Below are 27,131 nucleotides of genomic sequence, written 5' to 3'. Positions count from 1 at the left end.
CAGGGAGGGAAAGATAGGAAGGGGGGAGGGAGGGAGGGAGGGAGAGAGGGAGGGAGGAAGGAAGGAAGGAAAAAAGTGACAAGGAATTAAAAGGCAGGAAGGGAAAGATAGGAAGGAGGGAGGGGGGAGGGAGAGAGGAAGGAAGGAAGGAAGGAAGGAAGGAAGGAAGGAAGGAAGGAAGGAAGGAAGGAAGGAAAAAAGTGACAAGGAATTAAAAGGCAGGGAGGGAAAGATAGGAAGGGGGGAGGGAGGGAGGGAGGGAGAGAGGGAGGGAGGAAGGAAGGAAGGAAAAAAGTGACAAGGAATTAAAAGGCAGGAAGGGAAAGATAGGAAGGAGGGAGGGGGGAGGGAGAGAGGAAGGAAGGAAGGAAGGAAGGAAGGAAGGAAGGAAGGAAGGAAGGAAGGAAGGAAGGAAGGAAAAAAGTGACAAGGAATTAAAAGGCAGGGAGGGAAAGATAGGAAGGGGGGAGGGAGGGAGGGAGGGAGAGAGGGAGGGAGGAAGGAAGGAAGGAAAAAAGTGACAAGGAATTAAAAGGCAGGAAGGGAAAGATAGGAAGGAGGGAGGGGGGAGGGAGAGAGGAAGGAAAGAAGGAAGGAAGGAAGGAAGGAAGGAAGGAAGGAAGGAAGGAAGGAAGGAAAAAAGTGACAAGGAATTAAAAGGCAGGGAGGGAAAGATAGGAAGGAGGGAGGGGGAGGGAGGGAGGGAGGAAGGAAGGATCTGGTGAACCTCTGGATGCCAGGAGGAAACCCAGGGTGAAGCTAGCCCAAGATGTTGAAAAAAAAAATCATGAAAAACAAATTGCTTTTGCATTGTCTATGGCGATTCTCCGTCATCCAGGCCATGGTTGTTTCAAAGATGCTTTTTCAAGAGGCAACTGGACTTTCTGAGTTTTCCTTTGAAGACCAAGAAGCTTCTTCAGCTCTGACTGGATGGTGGGGGAATAATGCTTTTGCATGATTGCCAAGAAAACAATCCACATGTCTGTTAAACAACAGTGCAGTTCCTCTTCAAGGCAGTCTTTATTTTTAGATGTGCCGCAGCTGTGCCAGAAATAGGTCAGCTTAAGCCTGGCCAAGATGAACAACAATGTGAGATCATCGAGGAGTGGAATTACAATGGGAATAAAGCAATTTTTTTAAAAAAATTGCGTGGAAACGTCCAGGGAAAGACAGAAGGGAAAGAAAGAGAGGCACGCAAGGGATTTATTACCATGCACCATTAATATGCAAATGAGCGCACTTTTCTGTCCTTGTAATGATGCATTTTCAAATGAGGGGTGATGTTATTTAGGCAGCTCCAAAGGTATCGGATAGATAAAGCAGAATTTGCACCCTTTTCCCAAAAGAAACGGATGTAAACAGTCCATGTGTACCATTGAGATAATTAAGTTTATTAAACTGCATGCTTGGGAGTTACATGTTTTATCTCTATTTGAACAAACATACCTGACCGATATGAACACTTAGCAAGCAGTCATGACATTTTAATATATTTTTGAGATAAATGCTTAAAACCGAGATTTACCAACGGGCAAGGTTTTAGATTTAGAAAAAATAAAAACGAAGATGCCTCCAAACTACAGCTTACCTAGTCCTCGACTTACAACTATTTGTTTAGCGACTGTTCTAAGTTACGACGACACTGGGGGGGAAAGAAAAGTGACTTGCGACAGATCCTCGCACTTACAACTGTCGCAGGAGCTCCATTGTCACGGTGAACAAAATTTAGGCACTTGGCAACCTGTATTGTTGTAAGCCGCCCAGAGTCCTCGGAGAGTGGGCGGCATAGAAATATGATTAATAATAAATAATAATAAAATAATAAATATTATTTATTGGCAATGGTTGCAGCATCCTGGGGTTATGGAACTGCCGCTTGTGACTTTCTCAGTCGGATTCCAACAAGCCAAATCCATGGGGGGGAGGGGAGCTGATTTGCTTAGTGACCACACAGTTCACTTAACAAGTGCAGTGAATTGCTTAAGAACTGCGGCAAAAAAAAAAAAGGTCGTATCATCAGTCACAAGCCACCTACGACGGCCTCGCTTAGCAATGGAAATTCTGCTCCTAGTTGTGGCCGTAAGTCGAGGACTACCTGCACTGAATATCCAGTGGCTGGAAACCAGGGTTAAAGGAGTTTGTGACGGAAATTATCTCCCCAAATGCCACTTTTAGAGAGCCACTGTTTGCGATGGCTGGCCTTAAACTGGCTTTTCGAAACTTAACAATTGTCTTCGGAACTGTCCTCACACCCAGCCAATCTCCTCTCCAGGTTGGGCTTGAGCAGAGCGTCCATGATTTTCCCACGGTTTAGAGAAGCCCGTTGTCTGTCTTCAGCCAAGGGGGACCCCTGCCTTTTCCCAAACCGGAGTCCGAAAGAATTGAAGTTAAATTTACTTCTGGTGAACCGGAGCCTACACGAGATCTGGCTTTCTGTCTCGCTCTCTTGGATAAAATAGCAAAGGCTGGTAGGATCGGCCAGGTTGGGCTCTTCGGGGTCTTGGGTCGCGTAGTAGGAATTCCTCTTTTTCTGCCATTCAGCAGGTGGATCTAAGGAAAGGAGATTCAGTTGAAGAAGGCAGGATACAGCAAGATACATCGTGAAACACAGGGACAAATTAACAAGGGCAGCCGTAAATGGATGACATTATTGTGTGCTGAAAGTCTGAAAGGCTCCCATAATTGAATTCTGGCCTAGTGTGGTGGAATGTAGTCTGGATTCCCAGGAGGGAGGGGCTGCATTCCAGAAGGGCAAGAGACAACTCAGTTCAGACAATATATGTGGGAGAAAGTGGGTGAAGACAGCTCCTCCCTAACAGTTCCCAAAGTACCATACTTTTCAGAGTATAAGACACACTTTTTTCCTCCCTAAAAGAGGGTGGAAATGTTGGTGTATCTTATACATCGAATACAGCCATTTTTGGCCTCCCGAAGCCCCACCCCGCACGTCCCATTTTTGCCAAAAACAGGCCCATTTTTCACAAAAACAGGATGAAAAGAGGGTTTGGGAGGCCTGCAGAGTGTTCCTGGGGGCTGGGGAGGGCAAAAACGCAATGCGTGGGGCAGAGGTGGGTTTCAGCAGGTTTTGACCAGTTCTGGAGAACTGGTAGTGAAAATTTTGAGTAGTTCGGAGAACCAGTAGTAAAAATTCTGACTGGCCCCACCCCTATCAATTCTCTGCCTCCCAAGTCCCAGATGATTAGGAGGGAATGGAGATTTTAGAGTATCCTTCCCCTGGAGTGGGGTGGGAATGGAGATTTTACAGTATCCTTCCCTTGCCACACCCACCAAGCTATGCCACACCCACCAAGCCACACCCACAGAACCAGTAGTAAAAAATTTTGAAACCCACCATTGATGTGGGAGGTTTGGGAGGCCAAAAACGGGCCCATTTTTTGTGAAAATGGCTCCGTTTTTCACGAAAACAGGGCACGCAGACGGTTTGGGAGGCCTGCAGAGTGCTCCTGGGGGCTGGGGAGGGCAAAAACTATTTTTTTTTCTTGTTTTCCTCTTTGAAATCTTCGTATGTCTTATACTCCGGCGCGGAGTATACAGTATATACCTTACGGGTGGGTGTTAGCATGCTTTAGTTTGGTAAGATTCTGTCTACGGGTGAGGAACAACACAATCACAACCTGCCATGACTTTGACCCACCAGCAAATACTTGGGAATAATGTGTAATGTCAGTAAATACAAGAGGTCAATGGCACATCTACAACACGTACCTGAGAAGCCAGACTTCAGCATGGAACTGAGGTCCCCATGGACAGGTTTCCCAAGAATTCTGCTTTGTTTGAGAACGGTCGTAAAGGACAGTATGAACAGGAGCTTAATCATGTCTGAATGCCTACGAAAGGTTCTGGAGAAAAGAGAAAACAAACAGCTGAAAATGTCTCCATTATAGAACATAGAATAATCATAGGGCTGGATGGGCCCTCGGAAGGTCTTCTAGTCCAACCCCTGGTTCAAAGAAGGACAACTTATACCATCCTGGTCAAAGGGTTGTCCTGTCTATTTTTTGGAAACCTCCAGGGATGGAGCACTCACAATTCAGAAGGCAAGCTATTCCATTGAGTGACTAGGCTGACTAGGTGGCTCAGGGGCTAAGACACCGAGCTTGTCTATCAGAAAAGTCAGCACTTTGGCGGTTCGAATCCCTAGTACAGGTCTCCTGTGTGAGCAGGGGATTGGACTAGATGACCTCCAAGGTCCCTTCCAACTCTGTTACTGTCTATGGCAGAGGTGGGCAAATATGGCCCGTTTATGACCTGTGGACTTCAACTCCCAGAATTCCTGAGCCAGCTTGGCTGTCTCAGGAATTCTGGGAGTTGAAGTCCACAGGTTGTAAAAGGGCCACGTTTGCCCACTCCTGGTCTATGGAGATTCTCAAATCTCCATAGATCAGGTTCTCCCAAAGGTGCTTTTTATTTTCAAGAGGCAACTGGACTTTCTGGGTTTTCTTTGAAAACGTTTCGCTTCTCCTCCAAGAGGCTTCAGAGCTGAAGATGAGAAGCGAAATTCTAAGCAGCGGGAGGTGAATTAGTCTATATTTTCGCCTCACGTTCACATAGAGAACATGTTATTTCCGCAACTGTCCTGCGTGGTAGACAAAGCTGACAGGAATTAACAGGTTGATTGACTTTGTTTGATGACTGGTTTCACACAGGACACTAAGGGCCCCAAACGCAGGTTAACAAACCCAATTGCTATATTCATTTGACAGGCAGTGTTCCAGCCAATGAAGGCGGACCTCCCGAGCTCCGTTTTTGCTGGCGGACGCACTGCTGGCCAGTCCTCTGCTGTTTCCAGAGTGGCCCTGTGGGCCAAATCTAAGCACCTCGCGGGCCTTGAGTTTGATACCCCTGGCCTAATTCATAAAACGAAAAGACAAAAATGGTTTTGCCTCCCTCTAGAGCAGTGTTTCTCAACCTTGGCCGCTGGACGATGCGTGGACTTCAACTCCCAGAATTCCCCAGCCAGCAGAGCTGGCTGGGGAATTCTGGGAGTTGAAGTCCACGCATCGTCCAGCGGCCAAGGTTGAGAAACACTGCTCTAGACAAAACCATAGACAGATATCTCCTCAACGGATGTGCGTGTGTATCAAAAGAATCAAGATGGTGCAGGGGTGAAATCCAATTTTTTTTCCCCTACCGGTTCTGTGGGCGTGGCTTGGCGGGCATGGCAGGGGAAGGAGATTGCAAAATCTCCATTCCCACCCCACTCCAGGGGAAAGATACTGCAAAATCTCCATTCCCTCCAGTGGTGGGTTTCAAAAATTTTTTACTACCGGTTCTGTGGGTGTGGTTTAGTGGGTGTGGCATGGCTTGGTGGGCGTGGCATGGCTTGGTGGGCATGGCAGGGGAAGGATACTGTAAAATCCCCATTCCCTCCCCATTCCTGGGAAAGGATACTGTAAAATCTCCTTTTCCACCCCACTCCAGGGAAAGGATACTGTAAAATCTCCATTTCCACCCCACTCCAGGGGAAGGTTACTGCAAAATCCCCATTCCCTCCCGATCAGCTGGGACTTGGGAGGCAGAGAATAGATGGGGGCAGGGCCAGTCAGAATTTTTTACTACCGGTTCTTCGAACTACTCAAAATTTCTGCTACCGGTTCTCCAGAATCTGCTGAAACCCACTTCTGATTCCCTCCCCTCCTGGGGGAAGGATATTGCAAAATCTCCATTCCCACCCCACTCCATTCCTCTGGGGCCAGCTGGAGGTGGTATTTGCCGGTTCTCTGAACTACTCAAAATTTCCGCTACCGGTTCTCCAGAACCTGTTAGAACCTGCTGGATTTCATCCCTGAGATGGTGGTGTAGGAAGTTAGCACCCACCCCTCTCCTAGAAAAATGAGATATTTTAGGATATATTAAAAGGGCAAAATATTTTCCCTAAAAGGAAGGTAGAAAATCAGCCCCCGCCCCCCTTGTCAATGGGCCATTAAGGCCTGGGCCAGTCTATTCTACGTAACAAAGATCTCCCTCCTTCAGGCAGAGCCATAGTAGGAATTGCCCTCACCCAAGATCCAATAAAGATAGGATTAGCCCTCTACCCATCTCACCACATGACACCTGGGAAGATTACATCACCCAGCAAGGCTCAACCAAGCTTGGGACTCAGGACAGCCTACAGAGTTGCCCCTGCATGGCTCCATGGGAGTCTGACAACCAATCAGAATACAAGCTCAAATTCAAAACCCAACAGAGGGTATAAAACCCAGGCACTCTCAGCATCTCTGCCCTTTTTTTCTGTTCAGGCACTCAAGCCATGTGATCCTGTTCATCAATAAACCTTCTTTCCAAGCAACTTCCATGAATCCAGTGTCTCTTTCCCCCACTTGGAACTGAACCCAGAAGGATATTTCTTCCAACAGTGGTTCAATCCATGATAATCTGTTCGGCGGTTTCCTGATAGTTAGAACAATTAATCAGTGGAACAGCTTGCCTCCAGAAATTGTGGGAGGGCATAGCTGAGGTTTTTAAGAAGAGATTGGACAACCATTTAAGAAGAGATTGGATTGGACAACCATTTATCTGAAATGGTATGGGGTCTTCTGGTTGAGCAGGAGGTCAGACTAGAAGACCTACAAGGTCCCTTCCAACTCTGTGATTTTGTTATTCTGAAAACTTGTCCCAGTTATTTATGTTATGTTATGTTATGTTATGTTATGTTATGTTATGTTATGTTATGTTATGTTATGTTATGTTATGTTATGTTATGTTACGTTGTTATGTTATGTTATGTTACGTTGTTATGTTATGTTATCTTATCATCTTATCTTATCTTATCTTATCTTATCTTATCTTATCTTATTTTATTTTATTTTATTTTATTTTATTTTTTTACAACATTTATATTGTTGCCTACTCACACATGATGACTCAAGGCGGCTTACAAGCTTTGCAACACAATACATGCAAAACAGGTGGGTTTCATCCAGTGGTGAAATGCTCCCGGTTCGGACCCGATCGCCCGATCCGGTAGTGATGGAGGCTGGTGGTTCGGAGAACCGGTAGCAAAAATCCCTGCCCCCCCCCTACCCCCCATGCCCAGCTGAGCCACGCAATCATCAGAGGCTTTCTTTTTTAATTTTTAAAAGCATTTTTTCTACAACCTCTTTGGCCGAAAAAATGCTTTTAAAAGTAAAAAAAAAAGCCTCTGATGATCGCGCGGCTCAGCTGGGATCATCAGAGGCTTTTTTTTTTAAAAAAAAAGAAAGCCTCTGCCAATCAGGCAACTCAGCTGGGATCGTCAGAGGCTTTTAAAAGCATTTTTTAAACAACCTCTTCAGCCGAAGAGGTTGTAGAAAAAATGGTTTTAAAAGTAAAAAAAAAAAAAGTTGGCCATGCCCACTCAGTCATATTACCCCACACACACCAAGCCACACCCACAGAACTGGTAGTAACAAATTTTACATTTCACCACTGGTTTCAGCAGGTTCTGACCAGTTCTGGAGAACCGGTAGCGGAAATTTTGAGTAGTAAACCAGCAGTAAAAATTCTGACTGGCCCCGCCCCCATCTATTCTCTGCCTCCCAAGTCCCAGCTGATTGGGAGGAAATGGGGATTTTGCAGTAACCTTCCCCTGCCACGCCCACCAAGCTATTCCACACCCACCAAACCACACCCACAGAACTGGTAGTAAAAAATTTTGAAACCCACCACTGGTGCAAAACAACAACTCGGATGGGGCTTCAATTCTATAGTCTTAGTTGTCATCTTGACTCTTTTGACCCACTTCGTAGACTTCACCATGGACTACCCTCAGATGCTTTTTGGGAGGCAACTAGTAAATTTCACAGCAAAACCAGATTTGAATGTGAGCTACAGGTAATCCTTGTGCACAATTACCAAGAGAGCAATAAAACAGTGAACAGCAATTTAAAATTCTTCATGAATTGCTGTTTACTGCTTTATTGCCCTCTTGATAACTGTGTATTATGTTATATAAAAGCGTGTTTAATAGCCACTGCTAATTGTTACAAAATCCTCTTCATTTAATAATGTTCTGGAGAAGATATTTACGGTGTTCAGCTACAACTCAAGCAAAAGCTTCTTTTCCGTGTTTCCAATTGTGTGGGAATCCAGCAGAATTCCTTCCTTTTCAAAAGATGTTCAAGGATCTGACAGATGAGGGATAAACAAGAGCCTGTAGTACAGTGGACTAAAGCACTGTTATTAATATCAGCTGCCTGCAATTACTGCAAGTTCAAATCTCACCAGGCTCAAGGTTGACTCAGCCTTCCATCCTTTCAAAGGTAGGTGAAATGAGGACCAGATTGTGGGGGCAATAAGATGACTTTGTATAAATATACAAAAGTATGAAGGCTATTGCTTAACGCATTGTAAGCCGCCCTGAGTCTCCGGAGAAGGGCGGCATATAAATTAAAGCAAAATAAATTAATAAATTAATAATAATAAAGCAATGAAGCAGATAATATCAGGCGTGAAAGACCTACTTCAATTAATCTGAATTATTATAAAAAGGCTATACACATAAATCTTCTCAAGTCATGGTGAGAAGGAGTTAGAGAAGAGTCAAGGGCACTCTAAGGGTTATTGACTTAGTTCTCTTCTGGCTACATAGGGATTCTAGGCCAGGAGTAGGCAACCTGCGGCTCTGGAGCCGCATGTGACTCTTTCATCCTTCTGCTGCGGTTCCCTGTCGCCAGTCAGCTCCACAATATATTGATAATTGATAGGGCTTTCAGTTAGGATAGGTAGAGAAAAAAGGACGCCGCGCTAGGAGGAGACACTATGGTGAGCAGAACCAGACTTCCGGTTGGCTCTAGAATTGAATAGGGGGCTTCCGGTTAGGACCTCTGTAGCTCTTTGAGTGTTTAAGGTTGCTGACCCCTGTTCTAGACTGAACTCGCTTTTCACTCCACCCCCCAAATTCTGATAACTCTTTTCCTACAGATAGAGGGAAAAGTCTTCTAAAATGGAGTCCCCAATCTCTGGGCTGTGACTCATTACCGGGCCTTAGCCTATTCAGAATTGGGCTGCATGAGTGGCGGGCCGGAGCACGCGCGCAGCTTAACTTGCACAAGCAGCGGGCACTCTTGCGCACGGGCACTGACCCGCTGCTCGTACAAGGGCTGCGAGTGTGTGTGGATTGGCCCACCACTTACGCAGCCCAGTTCCCATTTCCCCCCTGCCGGGCCGCCAAGTCACAAAGGTTGGGGACCGCTGTTCTAAAATATCATCCAGCCCTGGGAGAGAATCCTTGTGGTGTGAGATTTTAAGGACGTGTCCCAGTCCTAGGCTGCATTAACAAAAGATAGAATCAAGATCGTGTGAAGTGTTAGTACCACTTTATAGTGCCTTACAGTGGTGGGTTGCCCCCGATGAGGACCAGTTTGCAAGAACTGGTAGTAAAACTGGCGGGAGGCTCCACCCATCGACCCCAACATCCTCAGGGAGCTTCTGCGCGCGGCCCCGTTGTGAACCGGTAGTAAAGATAAGTACAACCCACCCCTGGTGCCTTGGTAAGATCACACTTGGACTACTGCATTCAGTTTTGGTCGCCACAATGTAAAAAGGATGTGGAGACTCTAGAAAGAGTGCAGAGAAGAGCAGCAAAGATGATGAGGGGACTGGAGGCTAAAACATATGAAGAACGGTTGCAGGAACTGGGTATGTCTAGTTTAATGAAAAGAAGGACTAGGGGTGACATGATAGCAGTGTTCCAACATTTGAGGGGCTACTCCAAAGAGGAGAGAATCAACTCATTCTCCAAAGCAGAAGAAGAGATGGGTGGAAACTAATCAAGGAGAGAACCAACCTAGAAATAAAGAGAAATTTCCTGACAGTTAGAACAAGTGGAATGCCTTGACTTCAGAAGCTGTGGGTGCTCCATCACAAAGAGCTGACACCATTTTATTATTTTATTTTTTTGCATTGATAATCTTGCCAGGAAAGGGACCAACATACATTTCAAATAATGCTCTTGTGCATTATTGCATATCAAACAGCAACTTTGTGGTTAGCATCTGAACTTGAATGTCCCTTTCCCAAAAGCCTATATGGCTGTATGGATATTCCTAAACTCACCATGATCAAAATTAAATATCCACTGGTTTTTTTTCCTTGTGTGTCCAATCACACTTGGCCAATAAAGAATTCTATTCTATTCTATTCTATTCTATTCTATTCTATTCTATTCTATTCTATTCTATTCTATTCTAGACCCCTCAGTGTTGAGAACTAATTCAGATGTTTCTGTGGAATAGAATTTACCGGTATTTGCTTTAATGGACAAGTTTTAGGTCACTAGGAAGGAATCCAAAATGATCTTATTTCTGGAACTATCCTCTTAAAAATAATTTTAAAAACTCAAGAATCTTCTCGTTTTCTGCATATGCCAACCTCTGTTAAACTTCACTGGCATTCAACATGTGCATAATGTGGACATGAATTCCTGAAATAAATTTTTATTGTTAAAAAAAAAAAAGGTTTTTTGTTGCCCTGAGATGGGTATAACTCTTTCAAGTTGTGAGAGAAATCTTAAAATTAACCATTGAGCCATGATCAGAATTGAAGTTGGAAAAAGAAGAAATATGAATCATTTATGAATGCTTAACGTTGAATTAATCTGAGTTTGAATGTAGTCTAGTCTAATAGAATCTATCTCAGTACTTTTTTCAACAATAAAATGACCTGTAATTTATTGCAGAAATACTAAAAATTTCTGATTCCTCCACTCTAAAATATAGTGATATTCTAGAAAGATTCTTCGCTGTATTCATTCCTCTATCATCTTTGACCGAATATTTTTTTTTAGGTCTTCAAAGCCTAATAATCATAAAAATCTATAAAAAGAATTCAGAATAAAGAGTGCAACCTACAAGCAATGAAGTTTCCAGCTTTCAACAATTTTAGTTTAAATAATCGTTTAGTTTAAACAATTTGTCTAGCTCAAGAAGACGAAAGTGCTCGGAAGAATCTAGCAAACTGATGAGATTGTGAAATAAAATTGTAATAAAGCTAAAAAAAAAGAAAACCAGTCAAGAAGAAATGAAAGAGTTGGTTGCAATCAAAAGGTTAAATAAGGTGCAGCAGGACCATTGGAAAAAGGAAAGGAAATAGGACAAGTTCTGATCGAAAGATCTCTTTAAAAAAAAGAGAAATTTGACATTTCTTTGAGAAATATTGAGAAATGTCAATAGTTGATCAATAAAATTGAGCAAATAGTAGATGAAGTTCTAAGATTTGCCAGTGTAAACCCAGCAAATGGAGAAGAAGAAGAAAAAAACATACAGTAATTCAGTCTGGAGAAATTTTTAATGTTATTCCTTCTGAAAGTTAGTATCTCATCACTTCAGGTCAAAGAACTTACCTTGGTGAAGTTCTGGTTTCAAAGTTGTGTGTCTTCCTTGATCTCTGTCCGCTTGCTGTTCCTGAGGCAACCTGAAGCAGACTTTTCCCCTTCTGTGCAGGAGCCCCTGTTTTGCACATCCTTTTGTAGGCTTCCCAAAATTGCGAGGTCCACACACATTCACCCATGATTTAGTCACACAATGTGGCACTTAGGTTTTTGTGCTCCCACAAAACAGACTAGCATCCTATCCGAGTTGAATAATGCCAGCATCGCCATCTACTGATGAATGTCTGCAATGCAAGAACATCTTCGGTAGATTCAATCAGAATAGAACTGGTAAGAGACCTTCAAGGTCTTCTCGTCCAACCCCCTACTCAAGCAGGAGACCCTATACCAGAGAAGGGTTTCAGCAGGTTCTGATCAGTTCTGGAGAACTGGTAGCGGAAATTTTGAGTAGTTCAGAGAACCGGCAAATACCACCTCTGGCTGGCCCCAGAGTGGGGTGGGAATGGAGATTTTGCAAAATCCTTCCCCCAGGACGGGAGGGAATCAGAGGTGGGTTTCAGCAGGTTCTGACCAGTTTTGAAGAACCGGTAGCGGAAATTTTGAGTAGTTCGGAGAACCGGTAGTAAAAATTCTGACTGGCTCCACTGTCATCTATTCTCTGCCTCCCAAGTCCCAGCTAATCAGGAGGAAATGGGGATTTTGCAGTAACCTTCCCCTGCCATGCCCGTCATGCCACGCCCACCAAGCCACACCCACAGAACTGGTGATAAAATTTTTTGAAACCCACCACTGCCCTTTACCCATGGTGGCGAACCTATGGCACGCGCGCCACAGGTGGCATGCAGAGACCTCTTTGTGGGCATGCCAACCGTCACCCCAGCTCAGCTCCACCGCTCATGCACGCAACCCTCCCACCAGCCAGTTGGTCTTCGGGTCTCTGCTGCGCTTGCGTGGAGGGGCAGGGATGGGCACACATGTGGGGATTGCGTGCGCATGTGTGGGGGGTGGGTGTATGCATGGGAATGCACGGGGATGCACATACATCCATGAGAGACGTGCGTGCATGTGCGGGAGATTGTGTTCTGCCCCAGCTCCGGATTTCCGAGGATATTGACACACACCAATGGTCCTTATCAAATTTATTAAGTAGCAAGAATAAACCAAAGTCCGGCAAAGGTTGGCAACCAGCCCAGAAAACAAGATACGATTAGACTTTTCCAAAAATGCTCTGATGATAATTACAAGTTGTTTCCAGCAAGAAACTTACTAAAGGTGTGTGACTTAAATAGTCTAAAGGAGTGGCCAATTATCCTCAAGCCTTACTCTCGAGGAGACCTCCTCCTCCTCCTGAGTAGCCACTCCTGCCTTTTGGCAGCCCTGCGTGCTCGAGCATTGAGGAGAGGCTCCTCCACTTCGCTCTCTCCACTGGAAGGAGCCTCTGGAGGTTCTGAAGGCCCAGGCTGAGTCTCTGCCTCTGGCACCACATCCTCTTCAGCCTCCTCGCAGGCTGCTGGCGCGACACCACACCAGCCTCCTTGTCGTCGGGATCAGCAGCAGGCCGCTGGCGGGCCACAACAGATTGTGAGCATGCACTGGAGATCCGTATGGGCAGGGCGCATGCATGGGGGGCTCTCACATTGCATTTTGGGGGTGCACACACATGTGCATTCACACGCATGCACACGCGCTTTGGGCAGTCAGTGCCAAAAAGGTTAGCCATCACTGCCCTATACCATTTCAGACTAGTGACTGACCCATCTCTTCTTAAAAACCTCGCGATGAAGCACCCACAACTTCTGGAGGCAAGTTGTTCCACTGGTTAATTGTCCTCACTGTTAGGAAGTTTCTCCTTAATTCCAGGTTGCTTCTCTCCTTGCTTGATTTCCATCCCTTGTTTCTTGTCCTGCCCTCTGGTGCTTTGGATAATAGCTTGCCCCCCCTCTTCTTTGTGGTAGCCTCTAAATTTTGGAATACTGCTATCATGTCACCCCTAGTCCTTCTTTCCCTCTAGACTAGCCAAACCCAAATCCTGCAACCATTCTTGATATGGTTTGCTCTTATTTTATTGTGAGATAAAACACACAGATAGGAACAAATGTTAGAAAAGTTAAATGATGAAAATAAAACCAAGTGCAACGAAAAGGAAAGGAAAAAAAAAAAAACCCCAGTGACGTCCAACTTTTTTTTAGTGTTGTAGAATATTAAAAAAATGTTATAACCTCAAACTTTTGCTTTACATCTCTAAATATTTCAAGCCGTTTCTATAATAAAAATGTCATTCCAGCCATCAAAACCTACAATGGAAGTTTTATTTTCTTCAGTTTCGAGCCCAACGTCCAGAAGTCATTTTCAAGTGGAAATAAAACTAGAAAGGATAGAATAGACTAGACTAGACTAGACTAGACTAGACTAGACTAGACTAGACTAGACTAGGATAGGATAGAATAGGATAGGATAGGATAGGATAGGATAGAATAGAATAGAATAGAATAGAATAGAATAGAATAGAATAGAATAGAATAGAATAGAATAGAATAGAATAGAATAGCAGAGTTGGAAGAGACCTTGGAGGTCTTCTAGTCCAACCCCCTGCTTAGGCAGGAAACCCTACACCACTTCAGACAAATGGTTATCCAACCTCTTCTTAAAAACTTCCAGTGTTGGAGCATTCACAATGTCTGCAGGCAAGTTGTTTTACTGATTAATTGTTCCAACTGTCAGGAAATGTCTCCTTAGTTCTAAGTTGCTTCTCTCCTTGGTTAGTTTCCACCCAGTGCTTCTTGTCCTGCCCTCAGGTGCTTTGGAGAATAGCTTGACTCCCTCTTCTTTGGGGCAGCCCCTCAGATATTGGAACACTGCTTCATGTCCCCCCTAGTCCTTCTTTTCATTAAACTAGACATACCCAGTTCCTGCAACCGTTCTTCATATGTTTAGCCTCCAGTCCCCTCATCATCTTTGTTGCTCTTCTCTGCACTCTTTCTAGAGTCTCAACATCTGTTTTACATCGTGGCGACCAAAAAGATTATTCTCTTTCATTAAAACAGACAATTTTATCATCTCTGGTGTCCGTTGCACCAGTTTTACCATCCATCCATTCTTCTGTTGCGTGAATCAATGTATCTTTCTCTCTTTGTGCATATGAGATTCTCGCCATGTTAATGTATATAGTAACCAACTTCCAAACTTTCTTTCAAGCTCTTTATCCATCAGAAATGAAAAGAAAACTTTCAGTTTTATGTGTATTTTATGTGAATTAAGATAAAGATCTGATCCCAATACAGGCAGTCCTTGGTTTATGATCACACCTGAGCTCAAAATTTCTGTTGCTAAGCGAAGCAGTCTCATTTTACAACCTTTCTTGCCATAGTTGTTAAGTGGATCACTGCAATTGTTAAGAATAACAAGGTTGTAAAGTGAATCTAACTCTCCCATTGACTTTGCTTGATGGAAGTTCACAAGATCCCAGTTGCTCACAAGGACACAAGGACATCAGTTGCTAAGCATCTGAATTTTGATCACATGACCACGGGGAGGCTGCAATGGTCGTAAGTGTGAAAAATTGTCACAAGTCATTTTTTTAAAAAAATTCAGTGCTGTTGTAACTTTGGTTACTAAATGAATGATTGTAAATCGAGGACTACCTATATTTCTATGCTTTATCATAAGCCCACCAGGAACAATTAACAGTAGCCTTTTCTCCTGCTTGAGCAGGGGGCTGGACTAGAAGACCTCCAAGTTCCCTTCCAGTTCTATTCTATTCCATTCCATTCTATTCTATTCCATTCTCTGTCCTGTTCCGTTCCGTTCCATTCCATTCTCTATTCTATTCTACTCTACTCTACTCTACTCTACTCTACTCTACTCTACTCTACTCTACTCTACTCTATTCTATTCTATTCTATTCTATTCTACAGTATTATACTCTACTCTACTCTATTCTACTCTATTCTATTTTCTATTTATTCTATTCTATTCTATTCTATTCTATTCTATTCTATTCTACAGTATTATACTCTACTCTACTCTACTCTACTCTACTCTACTCTACTCTACTCTACTCTATTCTATTCTATTCTATTCTATTCTATTCTATTCTATTCTATTCTATTCTATTCTACTCTACCCTACTCTACTCCACTCCACTCCACTCCACTCCATTCCACTCCACTCCATTCCATTCCATTCCATTCTATTCAACACTACTCTACTCTGTTCTCTATTCTCTAGTTGTATTCTTAGCCTACATTTCCCCCTGCAGTCTTCCTTCTCATTCCCCATGTCAGTTTTGCAAGTGAGGAAAAATCACAGACCTACAGCTCCCTCTTTTAACCAGCAGGAGAAAAACACCCAAGCTGAGCAAAATGCAAAGCTACTTCGGTCTCAGTTTGCTGAAAACCCTGCCAAGCTTTCCGACAAGTTTTACTCATTTGATTCTGCTTTTATTTTTTTTTAAATTGCCTGCCTTTCCTTTCTTGCTTTCCTTTTTTTTTTTCTGGACAAATCTCTGGTTTTTTCTCTCTCTCTCTCTCTCCTCTCTCCTCTCTCTCTCTCTCTTTCTCTCTAGGGTAAACAAAGAGCCCCTCCTGCACCAAGTGGGGAAGACCCATCATTTAAAGATACCCGCACAAACGCTGCAAAGATTCTTTGCCTCGGGAGATAGCAAAGACTAGGAGCAAAATGCCTTTAGTCCGGTCCCTTTCGGTCACTTCTCTCAACGGTCTTCCACAATGGGACAGCGAAGATTTACCAATAGAAGACCTTTTGCTCTTTGAAGTCTCCTGGGAAGTCACCAATAAAGGTTAGTGTCCTTTTTTAATATGTGTGTGTGTGTGTGTGTGTGTGTGTGTGTGTGTGTATATTTGTTTTCTGAGGTTTTCGCGGGTCTTTGTATGTAGGTCTTTGGTTATTCGGGTTTTCTCCCACGTAAAATTGCTCCTAGAAGCACGAAGCCGAAAACACCAGCCTGAAGATGACAAATGAGACTTTGTCGAAACGTCGCCAAGACACTTCCAATTTTACGCGGGAGAAAACCCGAATAACCAAAGACACACACACACACACACACACACACACACACACACACACATATATATATATAATTCCCTTCCAAGCTGCTGGAGCAATGGGATTATATCGGTGTAGCAAAATTATGAATGAAAGATTGGGGGTGGGAGGAGGAGGGGGAGGAAGATGGAGTTACTTATGTGAAGGCAGGTTGCTGAGGGAGGCACGGATGTGTACAACCTCTGGTGCCTGCACTGAATCCGCTGCGCCCATTTTATTTATTTATTTGTCGTCCGCCTCGGCTTATTTTGACAAATAAGCCGAGGCAGCAAACATATCCGACACATCCTCCTTCTATTTTGTGCCGCAACAAGAACAACCCTGTGAGGTGGGTTGGGCGGAAGATGACTTCCTTGGAGTCGCCCAACTGGCTTTTATGGCTAAGGCAGAACTAGAATTCACAGTCTCCTGGTGATTGTCCCAAAGTCACAAAGCCAATTTTCATACTTAAGTTAAGAGGGAGTCTCGAATTTCAGTCTCCTGGTGATTTTGGCTCAAAGTCACTCCCGCTGACTTTCGTGCCTAAATCGGGACTCTAGAACTCCCAGTCTCCTGATGATTTTGGCCCCCAAATCACCCAGCTGGCTTTTACGCCTATGGCAGAACTAGAATTCACATTCTCCTGGTGATTGTCCCAAAGTCACACAGCCAATTTTCATACTTAAGAGGGAGTCTAGAATTTCAATCTCCTGGTGATTTGGTTCAAAGTCACCCCCGCTGACTTTCATGCCTGTCGGGACTCTAGAACTCCCTGTCTGGTGGCTTCTAGCGTGGTGCCTCAACCATTATAGCAAAATGGCGTGATCCATTTGTACAATTTAAGAATTTTTAGAACTCCATCAAAGAGAGAAGCAACCTGGAATTAAGGAGAAACTTCCTAACCGTGAGGATAATTAACCAGTGAAACAGCTTGCCTCCAGAAATCATGGGCGCTCCATCACGGGAGGTTTTTAAGAAGAGACTGGACATCTGAGATTGTATAGGTTCTCCTGATTGAGCAGGGGGGTGGACTAGATGACCTCCAAGATCTATTCTATTCTATTCTATTCTATTCTATTCTATTCTATTCTATTCTATTCTATTCTATTCTACTCTACTCTACTCTACTCTACTCTACTCTACTCTACTCTACTCTACTCTATTCCTATTCCTATTCCTATTCCTATTCCTATTCCTATTCCTATTCCTATTCTTTCTATTTCTATTCTTTTCTATTATCTTTGAATAATGAGAAGGTTTTTCTCCCCCCTGAAATTATACTTTTGAAATAGTTATTTCAAAAGCAATAGCCCTGAATCCATTGCAGTTTTGGTGTCAATTATATCATTTTTTGTGTTCCTTTTTTTCCCCCCTGAATAAAACCAAACGATCATACCCACGCTTGGGAATGAAACCTGAAGAATATTTAAATATTTTAGGATTCTACTCCTTTTTTTCCCCTATATTCTAGCTCTTGATTACAGGAAATTGGATGGTGAAAATGATTTGGAGATTTATTTTAGCGTTCTCTGCCTAGTTATTTTTAACGTACTTTACCTCAGCCTCTTAATTATACTTGGCATTTTCCATGATAATACCACAGTTTTTGTTATAATGTCCGTACATCGGCAATCCAATATATTTGTCAATCTTTTCAAGCATGGCAGATATGGCCACAAAAATTAGTGGTTAATCCACTAACTTTTGCGGCCAAAACAATTTTGAATCACTATTTTTAATTGAAGTCTATGGAGATCTTTTCATAAAAATGTGGGCAGCCTCTGCAGATTGGTAAGAGGCACTGACATAGATGTCGGCTGTGAAACACTTCTACTCACATTTTATGTTTGTGTGTATGTGGCAGATTGCAATGTGGACGTAGGATAGGGCATTTTTAAAATCCCTTTTTTTGCCAATTCAACTCATGATTTTGTGATATATATATATAAAAAGTGACTGCTCAGAGCCAGTTTCCACATGTACGGCTTCTCCCCCATCTGATGGTATTTGTTATCCTGCTAAGAATAATGTAGAATCTTTATTTATCTATATGCTGCCTTTATTATTTTTGTGTTAAAAACAAAACACCAAGGCAGCAAACATACCTAATACTCCTTCCTCCTGCTATTTTACTCATAACAGCAACCCTGTGAGGTAGGTTAGGCTGAGAAAGAGTGACTGGCCCACGTTTTTTTCCAGCCAGCTTTAGCGCCTGAGGCAGGACTAGAATTCACAGTCTCCTGCTGATTGGCCCAATGTCATTCAGCTGGCTTTCATACCTAAGGCAGGATTAGAACTCAAAGTCTCCTGGTGATTGTCGAAGTCACCCAGCTGACTTTCATACATGAGACAGGACTAGAACTCACAATCTCCCAGTTTCTAGTATGGTGGCTTAAACATTTGACCAAACTATCTCTCATAATCTTTTCCATTTTCAGAACTATTCTTTCATTTCCTCCGCGGTTCTAAAACAAACTAATAAAGAGCGTTGTTGCATCCCATAATTTAAATGAATTTATTACCACCCTCTCGTTAGCAATTCCTTGCTCACATCAAACCTGGGGAAAATGTTGTCGTATGCCTCCCTTCAGAAATGGTTGGGCAATGTATGTTTGTTCTGCTCATAAACTCAAAGTGCCACAGTTTTATTTTTAATCCATGTATAGTCAGCGTGCTCAGACTGATGGCCTTGACTCAATTTCAGTTTGCTGCAAGAAATCCATCCAAACCTAAACCAGCTGGAGTGATTTTGGTTATCTCCATGGCAGCCTGGTGGGAAGGGGAGAGGAAGGAAGGAAGGAAGGAAGGAAGGAAGGAAGGAAGGAAGGAAGGAAGGAAGGAAGGAAGGAAGGAAGGAAAAGACAGAAAGAAGGGGAGAGAGGAAGGAAGAAAGTAGGTTAGGAGAAGGAAAGAAGGAGGGGAGGGAAGGAAGGAAGGAAGGAAGGAAGAAAAAGACAGAAGGAATGGAAGAGAGGAAGGAAGGAAATAGGTTAGGAGAAGGAAGGAGGGGAGGGAAGGAGGGAAGAGGACGGAGGGAGAAGGAAGTAGGTTAGGAGAAAGAAGGAAATTAGGAGAAGGAAGGAAGGAGGGGAGTGAAGGAGGGAGGAAAGAAGGAAGGAGAAGGACAGAAGGAAGGGGAGGGAGGGAGGGAGGAAGTAGGTTAGGAGAAGGAAGGAAGGAGAGGAGGGAATGAGGGAGGGAGGAAAGAAATTGGGAGAAGGAAGAAAGGGAGGGAAGGAAGGAGGGAGAAAGAAAGGAAATTAGAAGAAGAAAGGAAGGAGGGGAGGGAGGGAGGAAGTAGGTTAGAAGAAGGAAGGAAGGAGGGGAGGGGAGGAGGGAGGGAGGGAGGAAATTAGGAGAAGAAAGAAGGGGAGGGAGGAAGTAGGTTAAGAGAAGGAAGGAAGGAGGAAAGGGAGGGAGGAAATTAGGAGAAGGAAGGAAAGGAGGGAAGGAGGGGAGGGAAGGAGGGAGGGAGGAAGAAAGGAAGGAAATTAGGAGAAGAAAGGAAGGAGGGGAGGGAGGAAGTAGGTTAAGAGAAGGAAGGAAGGAGGGGAGGGAGGAAGGAAGGAAATTAGGAGAAGGAAGAGAGGGAGGGAGGGAAGGAGGGAGGGAGGGAGGAAGGAAGGAGAAGGACAGAAGGAAGAGGATGGAGGAAGGAAGGAAGTAGGTTAGGAGAAGGAAGGAAAGAGGGGAGGGAGGGAGGGAGGAAATTAGGAGAAGGAAGGAAGGAAGGAAGGAAGGAAGGAAGGAAGGAAGGAAGGAAGGAAGTCCACACATCTTCACGTAGCCAGGGTTGAGAAACACTGCCTTAGATGTTTTCTTGTATTTATTGGAAGTCACCCACCCATTGGCAGCCATCTAGAAGAGGAAGCCATGAGAATAGATAACATACTGGCTTGCAAATAAAGACACACAAATTAATGCAGATCAGGTAACCTTGACCAAAATTACCCCAAAGTTCTCCTGCTCTGGATAAGCTCATTCCTTTCCTCAGTCTATTTTGATCTACTTTGTCTTTTTTCCTTGTAGAAGGTGGCTTAGTACCGGACTGAATCGGATGGGTGCCATTTGTTGACATTGCTCCAAACCTGTTGATTTGCCATTAGGAACAAATCTTTTCCTGCTATAAGAACAGAAATGAGTAAATGATGAGTAAATCAGTAACTTCACCTGTCATCTCCCTGTACGGGGCTAAAGATAAAGGGAAACTGAGTCGGGAGATTGCCTTGCAACCCCAGAGATCTAATCTCGGCGGGGCAAATATTAGGCTGGCCTTTGAAATCGGCTGTTGCTGAAAATTTGGGGAGGGAATATTGATTGCCCTCAAAGGAAAACCGCTCCCATCCTTTGCAATCTCACTTTCTTTCTGGGTGAAAAAGTATTGACCGATGGAGAGGCCTTGGCATTGTGAGCTGTTTATATACACACAATCCTCAACTTACAACAATTCACTTAGGGACCGTTCGAAGTTACAATGGCACTGAAAAGAGTGACTCAAGATCAGTGGTGGGATTCAATAATTTAACAACTGGTTCTCTGCCCTAATGACTGGCTGGGTGGACGTGGCCATGGTGGCCGTGGCCAGGGAGTGTGACAGGCAGCACTCGGTCTCCTGCACACCCCTGGGAGCAAAAACGGGCCACGGGGGGGGGGAGGCACGCGGCAACCCCACGTGCCCCGTTTTGGGCCTAGTAGGCCTCCCTGCACTTACCTGGTAGCAAAAACAGGGTGCGTGGGGACTTCTGGAAGGGATGGGGAGGGGAAGGGCGGGGCCAGCCAGCAATTTAACAACCAGTTCAGCCGAAGTGGTGCGAACCCGTTGAATCCCACCACTGCTCGCGATCATCTTTCACACTTAACGACCGTTGCATGGACACATGATTTACATTCGGATGCTTGACAACCGACTCACGTTTATGATGGTTGCAGACGTCCCAGGGTCATGTGTGATTTGCGACCTTCTCACCAGCACAGTCCATGGGGAAACCAAATTCACTTAACGATGGTGTTACTAATTTAACCACGGCAGTGATTCCCTTACCAAATGTGGCAAGAAAATTCGTAAAATGGGGCAAAACTCACTTAACACATGTCTCACTTAGCAACGTAAATTTTGGGCTCCATTGGGGTCGTACGGTGAGGACTACCTGTAGGCTGAACAGGAATCAGACAGGTGACTGCATTAATTACTGAAAGCAACTACATCAGGAGAAATTTTCTGACAGTGAGAACAATCAACCCATGGAACAGAAGTTGCCTTCGGAGGTTGTGGGAGCTTCATCACTTGAGACTTTCAAGAAGAGATCGGACTGCCATTTGTCAGAAATGGTGTAGGGTCTCCTGCTTGAGCGGGGGGGTTGGACTGGATGACCTACTGTTCTGCCCCAGCTACGGACCCCAAAGAACACAGCACACACAAAGTCCGTTCAAACCTTAGTTTACTGAATAAACCAGTCTTTTACAACAACGGTTGTTAATTAATTGCATTACCAGCCGCCAAGAATTCAAAGAATAATAACTGAAAGCTTACTATGGTTGGCAGAATGCCCAGAAGCAATTTGCAGGAAGCTGATAAGCAAGACACGAAGGTATGTGAACTAAGTTGTTCCCTGCAAATTGCTTCAGTCGGCGTTCCTCCTTAAATAGGCTAAGGGAGTGGCCAATTAGCCCCAAGCCTTACTCTCGAAGAGACCTCCTCCTGAGGAGCCACTCCTGCCTTTTGGCAGCTCTGTGCACCCATGCATCGAGAAGAGGCTCCTCCTCTTCACTTATAGGAGCTTCTGGAGGTTCTGAAGGCCAGTACAGTATCAGAGTTCATTTTGGAGAAGAAAAAAAAAGAAAGGAGAGGGGGGAAAAAAGAAGAAAAAGAAAATAAAGGAAAATAAAAAATGAACTCTCAGTATTGGGTTTTGCTAAGTTAATTGTTATAGAAATGGCTAGTAGTTGCTCAATTGGTAAAGTTAAAAGATGAAGCTGTAATTCTATTCGCTACTTTATTGCTCTGAAAAATAGTTGCAAAAATCAGTATTGTGGGGTTGTTGTTTTTTTCATTCCTCTTTTACCTACACGTTTCTTCTCCCTTTCTTTCCTTTCCCCATTTCCCCATCATCTTTATTTTCATGTCTAGATATGTGTATTATAATTGTAACAAGAATTTTTTTTGGGGGGGGGGAAGTCATATATTGGATGATGCAGGAAGGAAAATGGCTAGTTTATCAGTATTTTATAGAGAGAGGGGAGGTAATATTTACAGAACGGAGCCTGAGGAATGGAATAGAATAGAATAGAATAGAATAGAATAGAATAGAATAGAATAGAATAGAATAGAATAGAATAGAATGGAATGGAATGGAATGGAATGGAATGGAATGGAATGGAATGGAATGGAATGGAATAATGGAGTTGGAAGGGACCTTGGAGGTCATCTAGTCCAAACCAGGGGTGAAATCCAGCAGGTTCTGACAGGTTCTGAAGAACCGGTAGCGGAAATTTTGAGTAGTTCAGAGAACTGGCAAATGCCACCTCTGGCTGGCCCCACAGTGGGGTGGGAATGGAGATTTTGCAATATCCTTCCCCTGGAGTGGGGTGGGAATGGAGATTTTGCACTATCCTTCTCCTGCCACACCCACCAAGCCACGCCCACCAAGCCACACCACGCCCACCAAGCCACACCCACAGAACCGGTAGTAAAAAAAATTGGATTTCACCACTGATCCAAATTCTTGTTCAGGCAGGAGACCCTGTACCATTTCTGACAGAAACTTAACACCAGAATTGGGATCAGAATTTCTGTTGCTAAGCAACGTAGTTGAGGAGTCCCTAAAGATCCTGCCATTGTCCTAAGAATCAGATTTACTGCAAATATCTGCAGGTCCAAAACTGGGATTTTACTTGCTCTAAGTACGGTGCTTTTTGCAACTATTCCAAAGCAGTTTTTGCCAAGGGCCTCCCATGAAACCACAGAGCAGGCAGGGATTATAGGAGGTGACAGGGGACCCCCTTGGCGGTTAAGTTGTCTCTCCACACCCAACACAAACTATGCAATAAAAAAACCACCGCTTCTTCTCCAGTGGTGTCCTTTTCCTGGTACGCTGCCAACTTTTCAAATGTCTCAACGGGTACGTGCCTGCCCTGTGAAAAGATATTCATTTTCCCTGGGTTTTGCACACTCTAGTCTAAACAAAGCCAGATTGGGTTTGGAGACTATTTGAGGATGGGAGGGGGGACAAGGAGTTATGGAAAACCCACCTATTATTTTAGCATGTTGTGTAAATGAAGCAATCGCGTGGAACGATATAGAGCAGTGTTTTGGTAACTTTAAGATGTGTGGATTTCAACGCCCAGAATTCCAAAGCAGGAACTGAGTTATTTCTTTTCTTCCAAAAAAATGGCAAAAAAAAAAATCCAAGTTGTTTCATTGAGTTATTCTATATAATTTTATTAAAGCTTTGTATTGTTGGGTTTTTTTCCTAAAGGAAAGAATGGAGGAAGGGGGGGGAAGGGAAGAAGGAAGGAAGGAAGGAAGGAAGGAAGGAAGGAAGGAAGGAAGGAAGGAAGGAAGGAGGGAGGGAGGGAGGGAGGGAGAAGGAAGTAGGTTAGAAGGGAGGGAGGGAGGGAGGAAGGAGGGAGGGAGGCAGAAGGAAGTAGGTTAGGAGAAGGGAGGGAGGAAGGAAGGAGGGAGAAGGAAGTAGGTTAAGAGAAGGGAGGGAAGGAGGGAGGGAGGAAGGGAGGGAAGGAGGGAGGAGGGAGGGGGAAGTAGCTTAGGGGGCGGAAGGAAGAGAGGGAGAAGGAAGTAGTTTAGGAGAAGGGAGGGAGGGAGGGAGGAAGGAGGGAGAAGGAAGTAGGTTAGGAAAAGGGAGGGAGGTTGGAAGGAAGGAGGGAGGAAGGGAGGAAGGGAGGAAGGAGGGAGGGAGAAGGAAGTAGCTTAGGGGGTGGAAGGAAGGGAGGAAGGAAGGAAGGAGGGAGGGAGGGAGGGAGAAGGAAGTAGGTTAGGAGAAGGAGGGAAGAAGGGAAGGAGGGAGGGAGGAAGAAAGGGAGGGAGGGAGGAAGAAAGGGAGGGAGGGAAGAAGGAAGGAAGGAAGGAGAGGGAGATAGGGAGGGAGGAAAGAAGGAAAATATGCCTGTACTTTTAGAATTCATATTTGTCCTGCTTTTGTTTCAGTTGGTGGCATCTGCACGGTGATCCAGACAAAAGCCAAAACCACATTAGAAGAATGGGGGGAAAATTACTTTCTCCTTGGTCCTTATTTTGAGCACAACGTGAAGACCCAAGTGGAGCTCTGTGAGCCTCCCAATGCAGCAGTGAAGAAAGCGATGGATGTGATCAAAGCCAATGGGTATCAGGTAAACAAATTTCCCGCTAGAAAATTGAAACGTTTTTTAAAAATTCTAAAGCTGAGAAGAATGATTCGTAAGGTCCCTAGCCTCTGTCCAAATCAATAAACAAACAAATCGAAATTATTATTATTATTATTATTATTATTATTATTATTATTATTATTATTATTATTATTATTTTGTAAAAGATGGCAAACCAGTCTCTGCTTGAATAGGTCCAAAATAATTCAAATCAATTTGGAATGTTGGCTACTCTTCATTTGTGAGGTCCAAAATTGTTTCTTAAGGTAAATAAATGAACTTTCAGATTCATTTGGCTCAATTATTACTGGCCCAGCGGTTAGGTGATGTCAAGAGTTAACCAAAATAAAGATAATCCTCAAGTTAGGGCTGTAATGGAGTCTGCCCATCGTGGTCGTAACTCGTGGCAGTTGTAAAGTGGGTATTTGGTACGTGACACGACTGACCTGATTTTGTTACCTTTTTTTGGGTGGTATTTATTTATTCAATTTCTATGCCCGTCCAACTCAACCAAGTGACTCTGGGCGGCTTACAAGTCTAAAATTTTTTAAAACGGTGCAAAAGACATTAAAACAATAAAAGCATCCCAAAAATAGAAGGCGTGATGCAAATCACGGAAGTTGTTAAGTGAATGACCATAGTCGTTAAGCGAATCCGCGGTCATTATGTGAATGCTGTGATCGTGAAGCAAACCGATGGTTCGCTGTGGGTGTGGATTTGCCAAAAAACCGGATCTAACCACCAGTTTTTGGCAAAATTGTTGTAAAACATGGCCCTGTGACCTCAGGATGCTGCAAATGGCTGTAAATGTGGCTTCGTTGGTGAGGGCCTGAAATATGGTCACATGACCATGTGGGCGACTATCAATGGGTTGTAAATAACCTTCCCCTTAGGTCTGTGATGGCGAACATATGCCACGCGTGCCACAGGTGGCACACGGAGCCATATCAGTGGGCAAGTGAGGTCAGCTCTGGCGTCCATGTGCGCACCAGCTAGATGATTTTTGGGCCTTCTGGGGCTTCCATGGGGGGTGGGGAAGGCTTGTTTTTCGCTCTCCCCAGGCTCCAGAGCCTTTCTAGAAGCCTAGGAAGAGCGAAAACAGCCTTTCCCACTCCCCTGAGGGCCTCCGGAGGCCGGAAACGGCCCATTTGCCGACTTCCGGTGGGACTGGAAGGCCTGTTTTTCAATCTCCTCAGGCTCCAAAGCCTTTCTAGGACCCTGGGGAGGGCAAAAAACGGCCTTCCCCACCCCCCACCCCGGAGGCAAACGGGCCTTTTCCAGCCTCCAGAGGGCCTCCAGGGGGGTGGGGAAGGCTGTTTTTGCCCTCCCCAGGCTCCTAGAAAGGCTCTGGAGCCTGGGGAGGGCGAAAAACAGGCCTACTGGGCCCACAGTGCCATCGCGTGCCAAAAGCGGGGGGAGCGCAGTGAGGTTGCATGTGCATGTACAGGGGGCGGGGCGCATAGAATTATGGGTGTGGGCACATGTGCGACCCCCCCCCCCGCACTCCTCCCGCTTTTGGCACATGATGGCTAAAAGGTTAGCCATCACTGCCTTAGGTAGATCCAGTGGAACTTTGAACGGTTGCTAAATGATCAGTCATAAGTAGAGGACTACTTGTATTTCTTTGATCTCACCGCAACACCTATCATCCCTTGACTGAGGTTTAAAAAAAGGACAAGCTCAACAAGCTTTAGACGACCACAAAAAACCCAGGGTTGAAGGCTAGACTGGAAAGTTAAAAAAAAATGATAAAAGAAACTGTCAGATGTAAATGCCTTATTCCCTAATCTGTAAATAATGTATATATGGGATATCAGGGGTTAACTTATTCTTTGTTTCTTAATGTATTCATAATTCACCACTCCCATCCTTGACTCCGCCCTTTGTATATATAAGGAGCCACCCTCACCTTTTCCCTTGCTTCTATCTGTAAATATTCAGTGAATATAGAATGCCTGTTAAGATTAAAGAGAGATATATTTAAACCTCTAATCTTTATTATCATTATTGAGTCTGATCCTAAAAATATTGCAACAAACTGGTAGCAGAGGATGGTTAATTGACTCAATAAATAATTAAAAATGTCTAAGAAAGATAGGCCCAACACCAGGGCCTACAGCAAAGAAATAGAAACTGAACAAGAAATAATCAACGAATCCACAAACGCGATTTCGAGAGAATCCGAAGAGTACACCACAGAAGAAGAAGAACTAATAAATGAAAATAATGACCAGGAGGAAATCGAAATAGAAAATAACGAACTCAGGTCAGAAATATTAAAGATATTAAAAAGCCAGAAGAACGATGAAAGTCTCATCGCGAATCTCCAAGAAATGCTGAAAAACAGCGGAGCAGCGAGAGAGAAAAACATCGTCAAAGAGAAACCCAAAGACCAAAAAAC

At 44.2% G+C, this 27,131-nt stretch overlaps 2 protein-coding genes across 2 annotated transcripts in view; one reads left to right on the top strand and one right to left on the bottom strand.

The window, feature by feature from the left end:
- Positions 1 to 1,384: 1,384 nt before the first annotated feature.
- Positions 1,385 to 11,425, bottom strand: LOC148112766 (uncharacterized). Its single transcript, XM_087872982.1, has 3 exons — positions 11,342 to 11,425; positions 3,727 to 3,860; positions 1,385 to 2,550 (listed from the first exon to the last, which is right to left on the bottom strand). Exons 2-3 carry the CDS (start codon positions 3,836 to 3,838, stop codon positions 2,222 to 2,224), a joined length of 441 nt encoding a protein of 146 aa, XP_087729108.1. The 5' UTR covers positions 3,839 to 3,860; positions 11,342 to 11,425; the 3' UTR covers positions 1,385 to 2,221.
- Positions 11,426 to 15,660: 4,235 nt separating this feature from the next.
- Positions 15,661 to 27,131, top strand: part of GYS2 (glycogen synthase 2) — a 42,207-nt gene continuing 30,736 nt past the window's right edge. Inside the window, exons 1-2 of the mRNA XM_034442135.3 lie at positions 15,661 to 16,127; positions 24,534 to 24,715. Of these exons, the coding sequence (XP_034298026.2) occupies positions 16,007 to 16,127; positions 24,534 to 24,715 (303 nt within the window). The 5' untranslated portion in view covers positions 15,661 to 16,006. The remainder of the gene's footprint in view (positions 16,128 to 24,533; positions 24,716 to 27,131) is intronic.

The sequence above is a fragment of the Pantherophis guttatus genome, chromosome 7 (genome assembly GCF_059756535.1).
Source record: "Pantherophis guttatus breed Tessera chromosome 7, ASM5975653v1, whole genome shotgun sequence".
NCBI classification, from domain to species: Eukaryota; Metazoa; Chordata; class Lepidosauria; order Squamata; family Colubridae; genus Pantherophis; species Pantherophis guttatus.
This window is presented reverse-complemented; position numbering and strand designations above follow the sequence as displayed.